The 14,439-nt window shown below is 38.4% G+C and overlaps 1 protein-coding gene across 1 annotated transcript in view; it reads right to left on the minus strand.

The window, feature by feature from the left end:
* Window positions 1–14,439, minus strand: part of MCTS1 (MCTS1 re-initiation and release factor) — a 403,683-nt gene that overhangs the window by 86,750 nt on the left and 302,494 nt on the right. The window contains exon 5 of the mRNA XM_044057335.1: window positions 10,846–10,913. Coding sequence (XP_043913270.1) covers window positions 10,846–10,913 — 68 coding nt within the window. The remainder of the gene's footprint in view (window positions 1–10,845; window positions 10,914–14,439) is intronic.

Here is a 14,439-nt window from a genome sequence, read left to right on the forward strand (position 1 = left end):
TGAATATTTATTGAAAGATGCAGAAAAGTTAAACCAAGCTATTAAACAAGATTTACTGTTTGAATTTCACAATGATGTATATGAATACTGCTTTATAAGAGTAGATAAGAAATGTGAAGAAATGTGTACACATAAGCAAAATAAGTTGATTAGAGATTTAAAACAGTATAGGGACAACAAAGCCTACACATTTAAGGGTAGATTAAATAGAATTAGAAATATTAATGAACATGTAAATGTTGATGAGTTAAGAGGTACGGTTAGTAATTTCAATAGTAGTTTAGTAAATGAAGTTTTAGGTGAGGACAATTGTGCACATGAACCCCCGGAGGGTAGTAATGGTAATATTAATGGAACAGGCTTTGAGGTAAGGTCCCCAAATCCTATGGACCTAAAAACAGGTCTAGATTTTATAACCCACCTAGGGGAGGGAGATGACGAAGAAGTAAACAAACACGATTTTTCCACGGGAAAAGGAAGGAAACACCAGAAGGAAAGTGAAAGTATAACAACTAGTGAGGATGGTGTGACTCTATCCTACAATGGGTTTAAGATTTTTAACCTTAGTGGAACAGAAATTAAACCGGAACATTTTCAACTGTTCGCAAAAGGTTTTAAATTTGTTTCATCTAGGGGTTTTGATGTATGTGATGCCATAATAGAACTGAAACACTTTGTTAGAAAGATTAATTTTGCCTTGATATTTGAACAACAGCACAAAGATGGGGAAGCTAATTTTTGACAAGCAAGTATTTATAACCCACCTTTACATCCTGCATTACAAGTTTTTGAGGCAGCATGCACTTCAGATATTTACACATTAAGTATGGACAAAAACAGAAAGAAGAAATGTGGATATACACCTAATTTAACTCCTAAAGAAAAAGAAGTACTGGATGAGCTATGTAGGGACAGAGACATTCAAATTATGAAACCAGATAAAAGGGGGAGGAATGGTCTTAGTGGATGCACTGGACTATTCAAGTAAAATCTTAGAAATGTTATACGATAGTACTACATATGTGCCAGTATCTATCAATGAAATAAAATATTACTTACAGGAAAATAGACCTGTTAATTGAAGAACTAATTTTGGAAGAAAGGTTAGATTTAAAGGTGGGGGGATACTGCAGAACAAATAACCTAGGATTGCTTCCTTCTTTGGCATTCCCAAAGTTCATAAAAAGCACTACAGATCCTCCCTCCTCAGGCCCATAGTTTCTGGTGTAGAGTCAAAAACATACCCCTATAGCTACTTTTTTAGACTACTCTTCAAAGCATTTAATAAAAGATTACGAACATCTATTGGAAGATTCATGGGATTTTTTGAGCAGCCTAACACCGGAGACATATGAAGGGGAAACATGTTTTTTGACCATTGACGTTGTGGACCTCTTTTCTTGTATGCCAGTGGAAGAAGGTCTTGACATGTTTTTGGATTTGTTAAGGGAGAGAAAGTCTACATTTAGGATAGACATAGATGTATTAGTGGAATAATCTACTTTGAGGGGGAGACCTTCAAGAAAATCAAAGGCGTTGCTATGGGGGCAGCTTGTGTCCCCATATACGCTAACTTGGTCCTCCAAGTGGGAAACTAGATACATTTTTGGATCTATGTACACAAAATGCATCAAACTGCACAGGCGTTTTCTGCATATTTTTATCATCTGGGAAGGGCCCGAGGAACATATAGGTCCTTTTATAGTATATTTAAACTCCACTACTAATTTTTTGAAGTTCACATACAAAGTAGGTCTTAATAAAATAGACTACTTGGATGTTGAAATAGAAAAATATGAAGGAAACGTGAAATCTAAAATACATCGAAAAGACACATTTAGTAATTCTTACCTTCCATACATGACTGCACATCCTTGGAAGCAGAAAAGGAGTATAGTAAAGGGTCAGATGGTCAGGGCGGCCAGAATGACCTTGGAAAAAATGATCTCCTTTCTGAAATTGACTTAATTTCACAATTTTTTAGGGGTAGAGGATATCCCAACAATTTAATAGTAGAAACAGCAAAGGAAATTAAGGGATGGGGAACCAAATATGTACCCCCACTGGGCAACACCCAGTATAAAACATATAAACCTACAACCAATAATGAAGTAGAAAACAATTATGGAAGGGCTTTGGTTATCCAGTACAGTAATTTCTCTAGTGAATTTAAAAAAATAGTAGAGTCAAATTAGAAAATGTTAAGACACAATCAAGAGACTGTGGATAGGATAGGTAATGTGCCCCAATATGTATATAAAACAGGGATTAATCTAAAGAAAATATTTGAGAGGAACAACAAGGTTGTGGAAAAACAGATCGTAACTGGGACAAAAAAATGTGGTAGGTGTGCATATTGTAGATATATTATAGACAGGGATCAAGTAGTGTTGGAAAACAGTTTGAATAGTCAGGTTACTTTCAGAAAGGGTAATTGTCACACCAGGGGTATAGTCTATTTAGCTATATGTAGGGATTGCCCTTGTTTTTATGTAGGAAAATCTGAAAGGACCCTAAATAAAAGAATATATGAGCATACCTACAATATAAAAAGGAAAAACATGAACAACGCACTATATAAACACCTACACACAGAAACCACCCATAGAGGGTTTATGTTTGGAATTTTGGAACAAGTGTTGGTTGATCCTAGGGGGGTGACTGGGAGAACTGGTTGTGCTGCAGAGAAACATATTGGCAAATTAAATTTAATGCAACTAACGCCCCAGGACTTAATGACCACATATCAATTAAACCACGTATCAATTAAACCACGTTTATTAAACCATATTTAATTAAAAAAAGCAAAAAAAATTAGGAGTGTAAGTGTAGAGTACACAGAAATAATAAATTTTAAATGTGTATACATTTCCCTTGGTGCAACAATAATGAATTTTGGTGATGGCTTTACACTTTTTATTAATGTACAATAGGATAATGTATGTTAGTCTATGTGCTTATTAACTATATTACACATACTTTTTAATTGTTTTTACTATATGCTTTTTAAGTAAAGGAAGTTGTGCAAAGGAAGAATGTATATCTCTAAGAAAATTTGGTGCCTTTTTTAAAGGAAAGAGTTTATAGGTTGTTGTATCTGTCGCAATGGTTTGTTTCATTTACTTGAAAAAGCCTACCACTTCAGCAGGGTGAAAGCGCTTGTATTTTGTTTTGTTTTACCAATTAAATAATTTACAGCCTGTTCCAGTGTGCCCAGACCATTTACTTTTTCTGTACTTACTGATATTATGTTATACCATTTCTTTATAACTGTATTTGGAGCTTTTCTCCTCGGGCCTCCACTGAAAATGGGTCTCTGATCCAGTGGACTTTCCCAGTTACCAAATGTCAATCAATAAATAAGTAAATAATAAATAGTTATTACTGTGCTGGTTTGGTCAGGAAAGGTACACTGAAAGGATGCAAAGAAAACTAAAGTTGAACAAAAAAGAATTTCTTTCCTTAATTACAATTTCTGTTCAAGCCATCACTGGATGAAAAGGTTGTGGCCCACAGAGCAATCTCAGATCCAACCCTAATTAAATGCTGCACATCCGAAAGTCAAATGGAACAAGGGTCACCCGCTCCAGGGAAAGTACAGTTTTGTACCTACCATAAATGTAGATGTTCGAGGATCCACATTGCTGCAGTCCTAACTATTGGGTAGTCCGCTGTCCAGTCGGCCCGAATACCAAAGTATATGGCTGACGTCGGTCACGGCGCATTAGACTGACGTCAGTACGTCAGGGTACTAATGCGCATGACCGACGTCATATCAGTCTTTTCTTGCCCCAGATGTCAGAAGACCCTAAAAGACAAGGCCAAAACCAAAAACACCAAACATACCTGCACCAAAAATATATACAATATATACAAAGGTACCAGAACATAACCTCACCTACACAACCACCCCTAAACACAGAGGGGAAGGAGGGAGGGTAAATTGGACTGCAGCAATGTGGATCCTCGAACATCTACATTTATGGTAGGTACAAAACTGTACTATGTTCTTCATTCCACATTGCTGCAGTCCTAACTATTGGGTAGAATCCCAAAGCAGAGGTAAGGGAGGCTGGCAAATCATAAGGAAGCAGGAGCTGATAATATACCTTGCAAAATAGCTGTGGCAAAACCAGCCCTAGACTTAGAATAGAGAGGAAGGTGGTAATGCTTAGAGAAAGTATGCACTGAACTCCAAGTAGCTGCCTCCAGAATATCCTTAGTTGCCACCCCCCTTAGAAATGCTGTTGAAGTGGCAGTAGCCCTAGTGGAATGAGGCCTAATCCCAGCTGGAATCTCCTTACCATGATGGGAATAACAAAATGCAATGCAAAACCCAATCCACCTAGAAATAGTTTGTTTTGACACAGGCTTGCCCTGCGAACTCAAAGCAAAAGAAACAAACAACTGCTGAGACTGTCTAAAATCCTTAGTCCTGCTTAAATAATAACGCAATTGCCTGTGTACATCTAAAGTGTGCAAAATCTTTTCCCCTTTATTTTGGGGATCTGCATAGAAAGTAGGCAAATGAATAGTTTGGTTTAAAGCCACACTAGAAACCACCTTAGGCATAAAGGAAGGATTAGTACGTAATGATACCCTATCCTTATGAAAAATCAAAAAAGGCTCAACCGCCATAAGGGCCTGTAACTCAGAAACCCTTCTTGCAGAAGTAATGGCCAACAAAAAAGCAGTCTTCCATGACAAGTATTTCAGTTCAGCAGTAGCCGCAGGCTCAAAAGGTTGTAGAGTAAGTTTCTCCAACACAAAATTGAGATCCCAAGCAGGAGTAGGAGCTCTACGTGGTCTTACATTCTTTGCCCCTCTAAGAAATTGCTTGAACAAAGGATGTGAAAACAATGGTGGGTCACAATCATAGTGAGCTGAAATTGCTGCAGCATGAATCTTAATGGAAGAGAAAGACAAACCTTTGTCCAATAACTCAGTAAGATATTGAAGAGCCACACTCAAATTAGGCTCAGAAATCTCCAAATTCTTTGCTGCAGTCCAAAATAAAAATCTCTTCCATTTTTCTGCATACACTTTCCTTGTACTAGGTCTTCTGGCTTCCATAATCACATTTAAAACTTGTTGAGGAAGTTGAGACCTGCTGTCTTTCAAAACAGAATATGCCAGGCTGTTAGATGAAGAGAGTGAAGCTTGACATTGAGCAGATGACCGTCCCTCTGAGACAACAGGTGTGGAATCAAGGGTAAAGGCCATGGAGGCTTCCTTACCAGACTCCTCAGTAATGGGTACTAGTGCTGCTGTGGCCAATCTGGAGCTATTAAAATCATCCTTGGCTTGTCTTGTCTGACCTTTAGAAGCACCTTTGGGAGAAGAGGCAGAGGTGGAAAAGCATACACATGAAGATTTTTCCAACTGAAAGAAAGAGCATCCACTTTCCAAGCTGTGTGATGAAATCCCCTCGTGCAAAATTTTGGCAGCTGGTGGTTTAGTGGAGAAGCGAACAGATCTATGTAGTTCCCCATGACACTGTCAATTTTTGAAATACATGAAGATCCAGTTTCCACTCGTGGGGATCCATGATTTGTCTGCTTAACACATCTGCTAAGGAGTTCTGTGCTCCCGGCAGAAACCTTGCCTGAAGAGTTAGTTGCAAGCTGGTAGTCTCCCATAAATCATTGCTTGCCTGCACAATGGGTAAGAATGTGTTCCCCTTGTTTGTTGATGTACCACATGACAGTTGTGTTGTCTGTTAGAATCAACACCTGCCCTGGAAGAAGTAACTCCTTGAAAGCCATTAATGCAAACTGGACTGCTAACATCTCTTTCATGTTGATATGTAGATGCTGTAGTCTGGCAGGCCACTTGTCTTGTATCCACTTTCCATTTAGATGAGCTCCCCAAGCAATGTCTGAGGCATCTGTCGTTAGAATCTGACTCGCCTCTGGCGGGTCACAGAGAGTCCCTTGTTTAGGTGACATTCCTGAGCCCACCACAAAATTCCTTTTGAATGCAAGGTATTATTTGAATGACAGTGTCCAAATCCTGGCAGTGCTGTGTCCATAGATTTTGAGATACCATTGTAGCTTCCTCATATGCAGTTTGGCATTGGGAAGCACCAGAATACAAGATGCCATGAACCCTAAGGCTTGAAGGACTGTCCTTGCAGTCAGCCCGGACTGAAGAGATAGTTGATGGAAGTAACTGGAAAGATTCTGTTGTTTGTCCGGGGTTAAAAAGGCCATCTGGGCTGCTGTATTCAGTCTCACACCCAGAAAGCACATGTCTTGAGAGGGTACTAGACTGGACTTTATTCGTTCACAGAATACCCTAGGCATCTTAGCACTGCTATGACATATTCCAAATGCTGTAAAGGTCTTCCTTTTCTTGAGCCAGAATCAGGCAGTCGTCCAAGTAAGGATAGATTTGAATTCCTTTTAGCCTGAAGTAAGCTATCACTGGAGCCAGAACCTTTGTGAATACTCTGGCAGTAGATAAGCCAAAGGGCAATGCAGAGAACTGATAATGAGAATTTCCAGCTCGAAAACGCAGATACTTCACTACAACTTTGTTTTCCTTAATTTTTGGCCCCCAATTTTGGGGAAAAGGGGTAAAGCTTTTTCCTTTTTGAAAAAAAATTTTTTTTTAAAAAGTTTACCCCCAAAATAAGGTTGATTAGAGATTTAAAACAGTATAGGGACAACAAAGCCTACACATTTAAGGGTAGATTAAATAGAATTAGAAATATTAATGAACATGTAAATGTTGATGAGTTAAGAGGTAACGGTTAGTAATTTCAATAGTAGTTTAGTAAATGAAGTTTTAGGTGAGGACAATTGTGCACAATAGAACCCCGGAGGGTAGTAATGGTAATATTAATGGAACAGGCTTTGAGGTAAGGTCCCCAAATCCTATGGACCTAAAAACAGGTCTAGATTTTATAACCCACCTAGGGGAGGGAGATGACGAAGAAGTAAACAAACACGATTTTCCACGGGAAAAGGAAGGAAACACCAGAAGGAAAGTGAAAGTATAACAACTAGTGAGGATGGTGTGACTCTATCCTACAATGGGTTTAAGATTTTTAACCTTAGTGGAACAGAAATTAAACCGAACATTTTCAACTGTTCGCAAAAGGTTTTAAATTTGTTTCATCTAGGGGTTTTGATGTATGTGATGCCATAATAGAACTGAAACACTTTGTTAGAAAGATTAATTTTGCCTTGATATTTGAACAACAACAGCACAAAGACGGGGAAGCTAATTTTAGACAAGCAAGTATTTATAACCCACCTTTACATCCTGCATTACAAGTTTTTGAGGCAGCATGCACTTCAGATATTTACACATTAAGTATGGACAAAAACAGAAAGAAGAAATGTGGATATACACCTAATTTAACTCCTAAAGAAAAAGAAGTACTGGATGAGCTATGTAGGGACAGAGACATTCAAATTATGAAACCAGATAAAGGGGGAGGAATGGTCTTAGTGGATGCACTGGACTATTCAAGTAAAATCTTAGAAATGTTATACGATAGTACTACATATGTGCCAGTATCTATCAATGAAATAAATATTACTTACAGGAAAATAGACCTGTTAATTGAAGAATTAATTTTGGAAGAAAGGTTAGATTTAAAGGTGGGGGGATACTGCAGAACAAATAACCTAGGATTGCTTCCTTCTTTGGCATTCCCAAAGTTCATAAAAAGCACTACAGATCCTCCCTCCTCAGGCCCATAGTTTCTGGTGTAGAGTCAAAAACATACCCCTATAGCTACTTTTTTAGACTACTCTTCAAAGCATTTAATAAAAGATTACGAACATCTATTGGAAGATTCATGGGATTTTTTGAGCAGCCTAACACCGGAGACATATGAAGGGGAAACATGTTTTTTGACCATTGACGTTGTGGACCTCTTTTCTTGTATACCAAGAAGGTCTTGACATGTTTTTGGATTTGTTAAGGGAGAGAAATTCTACATTTAGGATAGACGTAGATGTATTAGTGGAATAATCTACTTTGAGGGGGAGACCTTCAAGCAAATCAAAGGCGTTGCTATGGGGGCAGCTTGTGTCCCCATATACGCTAACTTGGTCCTCCAAGTGGGAAACTAGATACATTTTTGGATCTATGTACACAAAATGCATCAAACTGCACAGGCGTTTTCTGCATGATATTTTTATCATCTGGGAAGGGCCCGAGGAACATATAGGTCCTTTTATAGTATATTTAAACTCCACTACTAATTTTTTGAAGTTCACATACAAAGTAGGTCTTAATAAAATAGACTACTTGGATGTTGAAATAGAAAAATATGAAGGAAACGTGAAATCTAAAATACATCGAAAAGACACATTTAGTAATTCTTACCTTCCATACATGACTGCACATCCTTGGAAGCAGAAAATGAGTATAGTAAAGGGTCAGATGGTCAGGGCGGCCAGAATGACCTTGGAAAAAATGATCTCCTTTCTGAAATTGACAATTTCACAATTTTTTAGGGGTAGAGGATATCCCAACAATTTAATAGTAGAAACAGCAAAGGAAATTATTAAGGGATGGGGAACCAAATATGTACCCCCACTGGGCAACACCCAGTATAAAACATATAAACCTACAACCAATAATGAAGTAGAAAACAATTATGGAAGGGCTTTGGTTATCCAGTACAGTAATTTCTCTAGTGAATTTAAAAAAATAGTAGAGTCAAATTAGAAAATGTTAAGACACAATCAAGAGATTGTGGATAGGATAGGTAATGTACCCCGATATGTATATAAAACAGGGATTAATCTAAAGAAAATATTTGAGAGGAACAACAAGGTTGTGGAAAAACAGATCGTAACTGGGACAAAAAAATGTGGTAGGTGTGCATATTGTAGATATATTATAGACAGGGATCAAGTAGTGTTGGAAAACAGTTTGAATAGTCAGGTTACTTTCAGAAAGGGTAATTGTCACACCAGGGGTATAGTCTATTTAGCTATATGTAGGGATTGCCCTTGTTTTTATGTAGGAAAATCTGAAAGGACCCTAAATAAAAGAATATATGAGCATACCTACAATATAAAAAGGAAAAACATGAACAACGCACTATATAAACACCTACACACAGAAACCACCCATAGAGGGTTTATGTTTGGAATTTTGGAACAAGTGTTGGTTGATCCTAGGGGGGTGACTGGGAGAACTGGTTGTGCTGCAGAGAAACATATTGGCAAAGTAAATTTAATGCAACTAACGCCCCAGGACTTAATGACCACATATCAATTAAACCACGTATCAATTAAACCACGTTTATTAAACCATATTTAATTAAAAAAAGCAAAAAAATTAGGAGTGTAAGTGTAGAGTACACAGAAATAATAAATTTTAAATGTGTATACATTTCCCTTGGTGCAACAATAATGAATTTTTGTGATGGCTTTACACTTTTTATTAATGTACAATAGGATAATGTATGTTAGTCTATGTGCTTATTAACTATATTACACATACTTTTTAATTGTTTTTACTATATGCTTTTTAAGTAAAGGAAGTTGTGCAAAGGAAGGATGTATATCTCTAAGAAAATTTGGTGCCTTTTTTAAAGGAAAGAGTTTATATGTTGTTGTATCTGTCGCAATGGTTTGTTTCATTTACTTGAAAAAGCCTACCACTTCAGCAGGGTGAAAGCGCTTGTATTTTGTTTTGTTTTACCAATTAAATAATTTACAGCCTGTTCCAGTGTGCCCAGACCATTTACTTTTTCTGTACTTACTGATATTATGTTATACCATTTCTTTATAACTGTATTTGGAGCTTTTCTCCTCGGGCCTCCACTGAAAATGGGTCTCTGATCCAGTGGACTTTCCCAGTTACCAAATGTCAATCAATAAATAAGTAAATAATAAATAGTTATTACTGTGCTGGTTTGGTCAGGAAAGGTACACTGAAAGGATGCAAAGAAAACTAAAGTTGAACAAAAAAGAATTTCTTTCCTTAATTACAATTTCTGTTCAAGCCATCACTGGATGAAAAGGTTGTGGCCCACAGAGCAATCTCAGATCCAACCCTAATTAAATGCTGCACATCCGAAAGTCAAATGGAACAAGGGTCACCCGCTCCAGGGAACCTTAACCTTGCCTGGGACATAAATAGGACCTGCTGTAGAGACCAATACGTCTCTCAGGGGTTGCCATTCCTCTGGAACAGGCTACCAATTCCCATTATACAAAGCCCCTGTATGACCCTGTTCAAGCATAGCCTGGCTGACTGGATGGGAAACCGTAAATTCTTGATGAGGATTTCACCTATGACCCTCCTAGATATGGGCAGTCATTGCTAAGTAAGATCTCGAGTTTAGGCAAGATTCTTTGTATTGGGTTTCTCTAGTATTATATTGGGTACACACAGCTAGGCTTATAAAGACATTTGGGTCAACAGCCCAGTAACCACCTACGAGCCTAAAAAGAAAATAAACAACACATAGAAAGTTATGGCTTCTTGAAAACGCTGACGAGCAAGGCAAAATGTGAGAAAAGGAAGGAAAAATTAAATGTGCAACTAAATGCCAGTAACTGTAAATGTCCTTTTGTGAAATGGGACAACATACCGTGGTACATATGCCTGTTGTGATAGAAGAGCATTGTAGTGACAGGTCAGTCTGTGCTTACTACTCCTAAAAGTTTGCAGCATGAGCTAAAAGGATACTTAAGATGGGTGGCTGTGACTCAGTGATACTTAGACTAGAAGTGCCTAGGGGGTCCCCAACTTGACATTTGCTGGGGCCCCCCAAATGCTAACACCGGCCTCATTAGTGCCACAATATTTTTGTTCTGTTTTGCAATAAATAAATAACTAAGTAAAACAGCATCACTTTATCATACTCACATATCTTGTGCAGACATCTTCATAACTCCCACACAGAGAGCATGCTGTTTACCTTCTGCCATCACTGCCTAAAGAAAAAGCTAAGGAAACTACAAAAACACAAAAAAATGCATTCTCTTACATTCTCAGCAGACATGACAACCATGTACTGAAAGTCTGGGATATTTGGACAATGTATAAGCTATATTTATGATACAATTCGGTGCCAATGCCTAGTAACTTGCACATGATAGTACAAATATAAATCCAACAAAACGTTCTCATTAGGACTGCAGCATTAAGTTGTTCTGGTAACATGGGATAAACTGTCTACATGGAGTGACAATGAATTGGGTGCGGCAAGGCAGCTTGCATGCAAAAGAAAGCTGTTGAAGCTGGATGTGAAGTGATGAAACTTTTGCATGTTTAAATGACCCAAGGATGAGGTATGGACAATATGTCTTGGGTCACACACAACATCAAAGTTTCATGGGTATGGACTTATAATCTAATGGAAACTTGGGATTTTGATGCTGGTAGAGCTGTCTCAAGAGTTGTCAGCATCTCAATATTACTGCCACTGGACTCCAAACAGAGCAGCACACAGCGCTAGCAGGGGTACATACAAGACATACGGCAGACGCATGCAAAAAAAAAACCTCATATCGCCCAACTCATGAATCCAAGATTTTTTTTTTATATATGTTTTTTGCACCCACTCCTGCTAGCCATAGAGTCCACCAGCTGGACTTACTGATTAGCCTAATACTTTTGACATGGGAGGGGGATGTGTGATCCACTTCACTGCAAGAACAACCATGCTTTTGTGTACAGAAGTGCATACTCCAATGCACTTGATTAAGTCAGCTTGTCCATCTCCTTCCCCAGACAGACTGCCACAACCTGCAATTGTTTTTTGCCCCCTGACGACTTCAGCAAGTGCCTGAACTGCTAAGCAAATTTGGGTCACCTGGGCTATAGTCAAGGCTATATCCCTCTATATTACCACAGCTGGTTCACAAAGCTAAGATATATAACAGGACATGATCAATATCTTGTCTCATTTTTGTAGGTCACACAAAAAAATACGAGTAGCATGACTATGCATCTTCAGGTTTAAACCCTTATACCAAAACATTACTACAAAACACTGAATGAACAGAATGATGAATGAGAAAACCAATAAATACTGAAAAATGAAATATTAAAAATCAGCTCTGCAAGAAGAAGCAAATACAATTCACATTAACGATAACTGCAAGCTGATTGAAAACAGTGAAATCCAACACACTAACTTTTGCAATTGGAGGCAGATTAGCTGACAAGATATTCATATTAATAACTATCAAATTCCTAAACATCAACTATAACAACTAATTTTTTTACTGTACTCCAAACCATCATTAGTCTTCTGCTGAAAGAGGAAATCCAGTCCCATATTTAAGTCTAAGGTTACTCACTGGAATCTACACCAGCTTAAGGACACATTCTCTCATGCAAAATCCTCCAATGAACAAGGTGGTCATATTCCATACACCAGCTCCTTGTGGATGCCAGCAGCTTCATACTTGACTCAGACACCAAATAAAAGACAAATCCTGGACCCTAAACTCAAAGACAGCAATGTAACACACATACATGAAGCAATATAACAAAGTAAATCCCCAGAACTGGCAAGTTCTACTTTCAACACTAGTCTGTACAAAGCTGGTTGCAGAATGCACTGCAACAATACTGATAAAAACTGAAAAAGTAATATAGTAGTGACAAGGGTATCAGGGGAACAGCCTCATGGGAAGGGATTCCTGCGACACTAGCCTTGATCCAAGCAGCTATGAAATTCCCTTCCCCAGCATAGCAAAAAGGAAAAAGAAAATCCCAGCCCCAAGCTGCACATGATGCCCACCTCCTGACACTTGCTAGGAAAGAGGGGAGGCAACATTACTGAGGAAAATGCTGCAACGCAAATACACATAATATATAAGCAATACATAAAGACACACATTATTTAAAAAAGTTAAGTCATTTCTTGTCAAGTAATGTTATGGTGTAGTAGCAATAAATCATACTTGGATATAGGTAATGCAGGTTTATCTAGGTCTAGCTTTGATCGTGACAGTAAATCTCATCAGCTGTGACTAAACCCTACAGCATTCACTCCCAAATGTCATTTACTGCTCAAACGTTTCATGAGCTAAAGGACTGGGCTGCACACTGCACTCCTGACCTAAAAGTACAGTTTTAAATCTGTGCAAAAATGACTAGTGAGAATAAGGGAGAAGCTAACAATCCTTAAAAGACAAGACAGATAAATTCAGCTTGGGAAGCTGTGCTGAAACAAAAGCCTTCTGCTGACTTCTCTTCCAGATGCAGCTCTCACATTCACTACATACAGAAGCTGCCCACTTTCATCTCCACTACATACATCAGCTGTCATTGGGAACACACCTCACAGTGGTTCAAAAATGTACTGATGTTTCAGGGCACTTATCCCATGTGTTTGAGCTATTAATAAACTATGGGCTTGATCTAGCCAGATTTTTCAGCAAACAATCATGCATTAGTCATTGTGTCCCACACTACTGAAACTAGCACATGGCAGCAAAAACACCAGTTAAAAGCATCACTGGCAAGCTTTGTTCTTCTATTTATAGTATAAACAGACACAGTAAATACAAAAACAAATCTAGCGCCTGGCTATACAATTTAGCTGCATACCTGTAATTAATTACTTGTAACAATCCAATTACTTACACATAAGGAACAAAAAAGATGGTGGCAGTACTTAAACATTTATAAGAATGCCTCAGTCAAGAGATAATAATATAGCTGTGTGAGCTCATCATAACAGCAGATGCCTGGGTAGGATCACTGTTGCAGAAGACATATGGGAATTGGACATAAACTGGGCAATGCTTTACCAGCCTAACTACCCATGGAAAAACACAAGTCCGCATCTCAGACATGAGGTCATCAGCCAATGCTATTTAAGGCACTTTTTTGCCAGTAAAACAGAGAAAGCACGTTCTGACCTTAAAACAGGGAAACAAACTTCTCTGCATTATCTTGCAGCACCCTGATCATAAGGTAGTAGAGTTTCATACACAAAAAAGTGGTAGGACAATCTTGATATGATTTTTGTAATTCTATTTAACTATGGCTGCCTTCAACAGGTGCACACATGCTTCAACTGCATATGCATTTTCTCAACCAAGTGTCACATTATTCTCACAGAGAAGCTCACCCAGCTCATCTTACCACTACTGCAGTCAGTCAGGTTGCCTCCCCTCACCCCACCAGGATGAGTGAGTTGGCATCATTCACACCCCACCCAGTCCCCTAAGTGCTTGTGCCAACTGTCGAACATAGGCCATCTGGGGCAGAATCATGGGCTTTATTTCTCTATGTCAGAGGGCTGGAGTGAACTGGGCAAGCTTAACAATTGGTCAAAGGACTTAAAATGTAATATACAACTGGTTACTATGAAGGGGCATCACCTCTCAAACAGCATGCATTAAGGAATGTACATGGTACTCATCTTTTAAATTAGCCATTACAGATGTTCTCAAATACAGCAGCAACAGGCACCAGCACTCAGAAAGTACAGTTGTGTAC

The sequence above is a fragment of the Protopterus annectens genome, chromosome 15.part0 (genome assembly GCF_019279795.1).
Source record: "Protopterus annectens isolate FY-2018-M chromosome 15.part0, PAN1.0, whole genome shotgun sequence".
NCBI lineage: Eukaryota > Metazoa > Chordata > Ceratodontiformes > Protopteridae > Protopterus > Protopterus annectens.